Genomic DNA, 7947 nt, shown 5'->3' on the forward strand with positions numbered 1-7947 from the left:
CGCTCACTCTGGCCCGTCACTCGCGCACGTACCGATCGGACCGCTGTGTGTGTGTGTGTATGTGTGTGTGTGTGTTGTTTGCGTGCGACTTCGTTTCTTCTAAGAATTTCCTCCCTCATCACTCACCCACCACTCACCAATCTCACCTCGCAACCAACATCTCACGTCTCACTGCCTTCGCCTTTTCAGCAAGACAAATACCGACCGCCACTGTACAATCTTCACACGACACACGGCACTCTTACTCCCCTACCGAAATCGCCAAAATGTCCAAGACGTTCACCACCCAGGAGGTCGCCCAGCACAAGACCGATAAGGACATGTGGATCATTGTCGAGGACGGCGTTTACGACATCACCGGTAAGAAAACCAGCCTCTTTCCTACCTCAGCTGTCTCTCTCTCTCCCTCTCCCCTTCCAGGTTCCTCAGTCCATCCACCTACCCTTTGTCCCCACCACGCTCTCACCCGTCCTTCCGCATCTCCCGTCTCCCCTCCAACTCTTCAGATGAGTCTCAATCTTCAGAGACTTACTTTCACTCACGAGTCACCCCCCCCCCCCCCCCCCCCCCCCCCTCCCCCCTCCGAGTCCCCAAAATACTGACAGTCCCCCCTTCGCGTCTAGCCTTCCAATCAGAGCACCCCGGCGGCGAGAAGATTCTCAAGCGCTTCGCAGGCAAGAACGCGACAAAGGTGTTCTGGAAGTACCACAACGAAAAGGTTCTCGAGAAGTACGGCGGCAAGCTCCGCATCGGTACCGTTGGCGAGAGCGCCAAGTTGTGACTTCGGCTCATTTTCCTCGTTCTGATCCGCCCTTTGTCCTCTTTGTACCACGGTTTTCATCATGATTGGCATATGCGTGCTTGTGGCATTTCTTCTTCTTTCATTTTCTTAAAGCGGCATAGGATGAAATAAAAACGTCCTTTCACTTTTTATGGTCCCCAGCTCTGTGGCTTGCAAGGACGTCGTGGGACGTCTTAGACGCCTGGTATCTACTTGTCTCGTCACCACACCAGACATCTATCAAACCGTGTTAGTCATTAGATATATCTTCGTAAAACTATGTACAGCCGCTGCCGCAGCAGCGGCCAGAGAATATTATCGCTGCAAGCCCCGTGCCGCAAGCATATCCAACCCCATTTGTGTGGAAAGCACAGGGTGCGCGTCTGCTTCGTGCCCGCCCCCTCCCTTTCCCCCCCCGGCATTCTCTTTCCAAATGCAGATTTTCTGTCTGTCTAGATGTTTGAATCATTGATTGGAACCCCAATCAGTCTCCCTGCGCATGTTCCCCTTTCTATTGTATTCCCCGTAAGTAAGACCGTCATCTGCCTGTCCTTTCCCCTTCACTTCACCCTATCTCCTGTTCTTTGCGCTTCCCATTCCCAAATCATAGAGGGTATAGTGCAGTTCGTCGTCGTGCGTTATACAAACGGAACAAAGAGAAAGTTGTGTTGGTTGATGATGTGAGCATAAGCATGCGGTGCCATCGATTCCAAACGGACGTTATTCATTCTTGACTGGAAGAAAATAAGAAAATAGCTTCGTCAGAAACTCGTCGCTGTTCCCTCGCGTCGCCTTGCCGGTTTGGTTCAGTACCCGCCGATAAGGGAGTCGTCGTATCTGTCGGGGCTTCCCGCACCGCTGCCGTTTGCGCTGTCGCTTCCCGAGAAATAACTTTGGTCAATGCGAAAGATCCAGTCCCTCTTGTCACGCTCGCTGCGCGCGGCGAACAACCATGTGTTGTCCGTACCGTAGATGGCAAAGACGCCGGCTTGTAATCGCTCGCTCAGTCTCTGCAGACCGCCGCCCGCGCCATTTGCCGCACCGCCTGTGCCGGTGCCGGTCCATATGGTAGAGATGACGCGTCCGGATGCTGTCCGTCGGTGGCTCGGACGGAACTCTTCGCCGCTGCCGTTGGTTTGGGAGCCCGTGTCATCGTCATCGCCAGACAGCAGACCAATGACGCCAGGCTGGCTGTCGAGACGCGAGTTTCGCAAACTGACAATGGCTACCTCATCGCCATCAGTGACAGAGTGGATGTGAAGATATGGCCGTCTCAACTCGACAAACCGCTTGACCCATCTCGTCGAGCTACTGTTCGGGATGAGCAGGTAGCCTCCCTTGAGCACCTTTGGGTTTTTCGGCACTCTGATGATGGTCGGAATCAGGCTCGGCGGAGCCGACGCCTCCGGCGCAGACCCGTCTGTGGGGGGATCGGTGTTGGTTGGGCTGAGGATCTGCAGCAGTGGATCGGGATACTTGTGCCAGAGCTTGATGCATTTTCCAAGCATCTGCCTCTCCCGCTCTGGCATCTCTGTCTCCTGCGGTGCTTCAACAGTCGCTATCTCTTCTTCGGCTTGCGGCGTCTCTTGACCGTCTCCGTTGACGAGGTCATCATCCTCTGGCACCTGCGAGCTCTCCGGCGTGTCGTTCAGCAGGTCGTCATCATCATTTTGGTATGTCGACTGGGGAGGTAGGTCCTCCTCGTCTTGGGTCTCCTGCTCTGCTGGCTTGGCCTTCGGTTCGGGCAGGCCGATCTTTTTGAGCAGAGTCTGCACGGCCCCAATCTCGGCGATCCGTCTTCTCTTCTTACGAGCGAGGATGAAGTCGCTGACGAGGGAAACCCCACGGGGAGTCCATGTGGTGAGTTGTTCTTCTCCCTTGACATAATCGTGCTGGCTGCTCATCCGCCAGAGGTCGCCTATCCTCTTAATGGGCGCAGGGCGCATCGACAGCGTAAAAATGGCGCTGGTCGCATGAACAAATCGGACGCTTTGCCACAACGAGGAGAACATTGACGTCTGCCGCACCCATGATCTCGACATGATCTGACAGCAGACGTGCATCGCAAACTTCATCGGTTCCGCAAACTTGCTAGAGCTGACTTCCCAGGCCACCGTCATCTGAACGCGGTACTTATCCGCTGTGACTCTGTCCAGCAACAAGGAGTTGTGCAGGCTGGAATCCCACTGACCGGTCATTGTAATGCTTCGGGTGCCGTTGGCATTGTCGCGGAAAGCGGGCTTGTTGGCAAGCTTGAGAGCGATGGTCGGGGACGTGGAAGTCATGTCGGGAGACTTCCCTGCCTGGTCCAGGAGCTGGATTTTGCCCACCCTGAGATTCATCGCATCATCCCAAGGCAACGCATCGCCGGAGCTGTGCGTGATGTTGATGGAGATGCGACGCTGCAGCCCCTGGTGGAGCTGGAACGTGCCGCCATCCATCTCGCTCGTCTGCGCGACTTCGACAGGCGCATACTCTCCTTCTTCATTGAGCTCGAGGATCTGTATCCTTGCCAACAGGTCATGCTTCTCCTCCGTGTAGAACTGCGACTCGGCGATTCGTGCGCCTTTGGGTCTACCTCGGGACACCGGTACAGCATCTCTCATATCGTCCCAGCTCAGCAGCTTGTCCAGGTGCATGGCGGATACTTTGGCGAAAATGGCTGCCCGAAGGGTGACATTCTGCGGGCTAAAAAGAGGGACGCTCATACTATGCACGCTCTCAAACCGAATCGGCCCTTCGTCAAAGTCCTTGACCATCTGCGTAGTTGTGATGCCATCCTCCTCCGACACCCCGGGGATGAACAGCTGAGCATGAACCTCTGTGCCCTCCCTCTCGGCGAACCCCAACATCTCGTGCATAACAACGTTGAATTTTAGCGTGTTGGATGGGGCTCGGGCATGTGACGGCTCCAAAGAAAGCTTGATCATGCCGATGGCGTGGGAGGTGTGTGGTGAGAGAACGTCGAGCGCAAAGTCCTGAACCCTGCTCTCGAAGACGGCCTTCAGAGGCACGTCGACTTCTCCCACAAGGGTGTACTGCGGCATGCAGGTTTCGATGAAGGGATTATCAAGGCTCAAGTGCTGCGCATACTCGGGTTGATCGAGGTATTGGTGCATCTGTCGCATTTGGCGAACGCGGTCGTGAAGCTTCTCAAGACTCCAGAGATGGACAACGCAATTCTTGTAGTCGACGACACGAACGCCGATGCATGGCTTCTGGGTCTCGTCGAGAGCGATATCGTCCCCTTCGCCTGTCAACCCGTTCAAGACCATGTCGTAGGTAGAACAGATGGAGTGGCCAAGGTCGACGACGGTGAACTGGAAAACCACGCCTTCGTCGAGCTCGTTACTCATGATCTGTGCTTCCTTCAACGTCGAGGCGTGTTGTAGAACCGCTTCGGCCATTCGCACGTAGCGTCGGGTCCGCCAGTGGTTGACGACCTGCTTGGCGGTTTCGATTTCCTCGTCGGACAGCTTGGGATTAGCCTTTGGCCTCTTTAGCGGATCCATTTTCTCGAGCTTTTCCTCGAATTGGCGACGCTGAACCTCCAATTGCTGCTGCATGTCTTCTTTTATTGCCTGCAAGGTTTCTTCCATCCTCAGCTTCTCCTTTCTGATCTCTTCCACTTCGACGTTGGCTGCTTCAGCTGTCTTGAGCTGGTCTTGATACTCCTCTTTTTGCCGGTCGAGCTGGGATTGCATCTCCTCTCGCACTTCTCTGAGCTTGTCGTCCACTTCCCCCTGTTTGGGGGTCGAGGGCATGGTGAGCGCGGTATCGAGAGAGAAGTTGTCAAGGGTGCCAGTCGACATGTATTTTTCTCGAATAGGATATGAAGTGACTGACTCCGCATCATCGTCACCCTCACGGCCGTTGACACGCTCAGCACGCGCTCTTTGGATGCCCTCGAACAAGGCATTGAGTTCCTCGTCCGTAAGGCTAGCCAAGTTCTGGTTTGTACCGAGTATAGCCTCTGCAGCCTCGCGTCTCGCAAAGCTCCAATCGTTATCGCGTCCGGTGCGAAATGGAATCGGAGAGTCCGGCCGACTGTCGCCAATATCCGATCCAGTCTTGCTCCAATTCCGTTCGTGTCCTGGCCGAGGGCTGACTGCCGGCGTAGGTATGCTCTTTTCGAGGTTCTGCAGCTGGCTGGCTGTGACAGACTGTCTCAAAAGGCTCTTGTCTGCTCTCTCCTTTTGGGCCTCCATGGGATGGTTGAAACGGAAGATGTGGAAATCACCCAAAATGACTCGATAACCAGAGTGGAGCTGCTTAGGCTCTTCGATCCGTTTACCATTGACCATGACAGAGGCGCCTTCGCTGGGGATGACCATAACGGTACCATCTGGTCCGTTCTCGAACGCGCAATGATCATGTAATATTCGCGTCCCGTTGAGGCGAATGTTCGCCTGGTTGTCGGCATTCGTGTCCATATTCCCCACAGTGGTTAATCCTGGCTTGAGGTTGTACACCAGGCATTCGGCGAGCAGTGGATCGTCCGAGAGATTGACTAAATGGGGCATCTTCTTGGGCGTGGAGAGTCCGATAAAGCCCTTTTCGATGCTGATACCGAGCTCCTCAAGCGCGGCTTCGCGCTCCTTGTGAATCTCTTCAGTTTTGGCCAATTTCTGCTCCCACGTCTGGTTCAGGTCTGTGAGCAGCTTCTCGCTCTGGTTAAGCTGCTCAGCAATCTCGGCCTTAGAGACTTTCTTCACGGCGCCGTCGCTCGATGTGATGGACACAAATTGCTTCTCTAGAGGCGTGCCTTCCGGATAGACTTCCTCGGACGTGACAACGCCGCCGGCTGCTCCTCCGGCGGCACCTGCTGTTCCGCCGCCGCCGCCGCCCCCTAGTTGATTCCTCAAGAGGGCAAGCTCTTCCTTGAGTTCTCTGATCATACGAGCGTTGGCGTCTTCGTTGACGACCGCGTGGTTCTTGATTCGCTTAGCCGAATCAGCATATCGTAGTGTACTGAGAGTTTCGTCGTAGTTGATGTCTGCTGGACTGATGGCTGCAATCATGGCAGTCATGCTGTTACCACCTAATGAATCTTTGAGCAGCCAAGTCAGAACACTGTCTCGATAGGGGACCTGCCCGCCAGGTCCCTTCTTCTTCTTTCCAGTCGAGATATCAGCGAGCGCTGAAATTACACGGCCTAGAGAGGACAGTGACCTGTTAATCTCGGCACCTTCCTTCAGGCGGGCGCCTGTAGCGCCTGTTGATGTGGCTCTTTCCGAACCAGCCAAATCAACGAGACTGATCTTGGCGACCTTTTCCATCTCCATCTTGGTTTCGGGGTCGAACTTCTTTTGAGTGAGCATCAAAGTAAAGACTGCATGACTTCGGCTAGATGTCTCGTTCATATTGGTTGCCGCGACAGTTCTTGCCTTGTTTCCCTCGTCCATCAAGTGCTCAATCTCCTGGAAGCTGCCGACCACCAATTTTGCCAAGTCTTCGACGTATGGTCCAGTCGAAGGGTGCTCGCGAACCTTGAGGTTGCCTTTGGTCGACGGGTTGAGCAGATCTCGCACCCGCTCATTGTAGATCTCGAGGTATGACACTTCCACCGTACATCGCAGGTTCTTGTCCTCCTGCAAGGCCGTGATTCTCTTAAACATATCTTGGCAAATATTCGGGATGATGCCGACCTCCTTGCCGTATCCCATCATGGAGTACGACTTTCCAGAACCGGTTTGACCGTAGGCGAAAATACAGTTGTTGTAACCTCCGAATGCGTTGTCCAAAAGCGGCTGGCCAAGATCGTCGAATAGGTTGTCTTGACCGGCATAGTGGGAGTCCTTTCGATCGAACGACCAGTATGATCTATCAAAGGCGAAGACTTTTTGGCCGGCATCCTTTGCGTTCTTGGTGTGGGCATCGGGAGGTGTGGCGAGGATCGTCTGGTTGTCTTTCATCTCAATGATGCATTTTGAACCACGATCGATTTCTGAGCTACAGTCAGCATTTGTTCCGGTGACCAAACCCCCTTGTGCGGTCTGTCTAGCATCAAAAGGGGTTCAGACTCCAAGGCATACCTCTACTGTTGAACGGCCTGACTCTCACCACCACCTTGATGTTTCCACCACCTGCTGGCGCCATCTTTGCGACTGGGTTCAGGGCACCTGCCGCCCGACTTCACGGCAGAGCGCGCCGGTTGTGCGGATGACAGGCCTTCGGCCACGGGCTGCTGGTTGACAGCGTCCAACAGGATCGACCACCCTCGGGGACTGGGCGACAGCAAGGTCCACGTTGTCCGGCTATCTTCCACTTGTGATGTCGACAAAACTCTCTCAGAAATTGGCCGAGATCATTCTTCGGGTTCCGAGGCGAGCGGGATGGTTTGGCGAGCAAACCGGAGGGGATCGTCAAGCGGGATTCCGACCTTTTCGATGGCTAAGTATTTCCAAGAGCGGTTCTTGGAATGACGCAGACAGGGGCCCCGCAAACAGGCGATGCTGTGTCGGCCAACGCACGCTGGACAACTCGTGGGGTCTTCGCTCGAGCGCCTTATCGCGCAAATCCAGGGTCGTTTCGTGCGTCGTAGGGTCGTGGTCGCGTAATACAAAGGGGAGTTTAGTCGTCGAATGGTCGGGTCGTCGAGCAGAAGTGCTGGAAAAGACAGGGTACGGAGTACTTCAGTGTCAACAAATTTCGGGAAGGACGCGGTCGCGCACCGCATGACGGCTCTCTGCAGGGAACTGGCCGTGTTTGATTGGGCGGGAAATTAGCTTTGCTCAGGGTCACTTCACGTGCCAATCCGCTCAGCTCAGAGGGGTGACGGGCGAAGGCCACTGTCTCCCAGCTGGCGTTGGCATCGATGTTTTCTAGATGACTAAGCGTCGTCAGCCAACATGTTGATACCCATAAACCTCCTCACTCTTTGATCATCTTCGCAGCTTGTAGAATGACCACATTAACCGGCCTAATGGCATCCGAACCCTCCTTATGCCACCATGTCATTTTGCTTTCCCCTGCAGCCTCTGTTTGGCGACACCGCAGTCATCAACTGAACTCCACTCGCGGAGAGTTAAGGTTGTGGCCAACCTCACTGGTTGAAACAGTCGAGGAAGTCGGGAACGCAGGTGTCTCGAGCGTTGCCTCAACAGCAGTGTTCGAATCTGATTTTGTACAGCGTATCAGCGGTTGCGGCAATGTGTTGCCGCGGC

General features: G+C 54.8%; 2 protein-coding genes across 2 annotated transcripts; one reads left to right on the top strand and one right to left on the bottom strand.

Annotated features, from left to right (window-relative positions):
- The first annotated feature begins 27 nt into the window (after nucleotides 1–27).
- CDEST_13619 (Putative cytochrome b5-like heme/steroid binding domain-containing protein) lies at nucleotides 28–1187 on the top strand. The gene is made up of 2 exons (XM_062929775.1): nucleotides 28–360; nucleotides 624–1187. Exons 1-2 carry the CDS (start codon nucleotides 60–62, stop codon nucleotides 779–781), a joined length of 459 nt encoding a protein of 152 aa, XP_062785826.1. The 5' UTR covers nucleotides 28–59; the 3' UTR covers nucleotides 782–1187.
- A 9-nt stretch (nucleotides 1188–1196) lies between these two features.
- CDEST_13620 (Putative kinesin-like protein) lies at nucleotides 1197–7393 on the bottom strand. The gene is made up of 2 exons (XM_062929776.1): nucleotides 6817–7393; nucleotides 1197–6728 (listed from the first exon to the last, which is right to left on the bottom strand). Exons 1-2 carry the CDS (start codon nucleotides 6878–6880, stop codon nucleotides 1588–1590), a joined length of 5205 nt encoding a protein of 1734 aa, XP_062785827.1. The 5' UTR covers nucleotides 6881–7393; the 3' UTR covers nucleotides 1197–1587.
- Between the last annotated feature and the right edge of the window lie 554 nt (nucleotides 7394–7947).

This window comes from Colletotrichum destructivum, chromosome 9 (genome assembly GCF_034447905.1).
Source record: "Colletotrichum destructivum chromosome 9, complete sequence".
NCBI classification, from domain to species: Eukaryota; Fungi; Ascomycota; class Sordariomycetes; order Glomerellales; family Glomerellaceae; genus Colletotrichum; species Colletotrichum destructivum.

Excerpts from the sequence above, each read along its gene's own strand:
- CDEST_13619 (XM_062929775.1), top strand. The coding sequence starts at position 60 with ATGTGTGTGTGTGTGTTGTTTGCGTGCGACTTCGTTTCTTCTAAGAAT. Across the intron at positions 361-623 it reads CGGCGTTTACGACATCACCG|CCTTCCAATCAGAGCACCCC; the intron begins GTAAGAAAACCA and ends CTTCGCGTCTAG.
- CDEST_13620 (XM_062929776.1), bottom strand. The coding sequence starts at position 6,880 with ATGGCGCCAGCAGGTGGTGGAAACATCAAGGTGGTGGTGAGAGTCAGG. Across the intron at positions 6,729-6,816 it reads CAGGCCGTTCAACAGTAGAG|AAATCGATCGTGGTTCAAAA; the intron begins GTATGCCTTGGA and ends ACTGTAGCTCAG.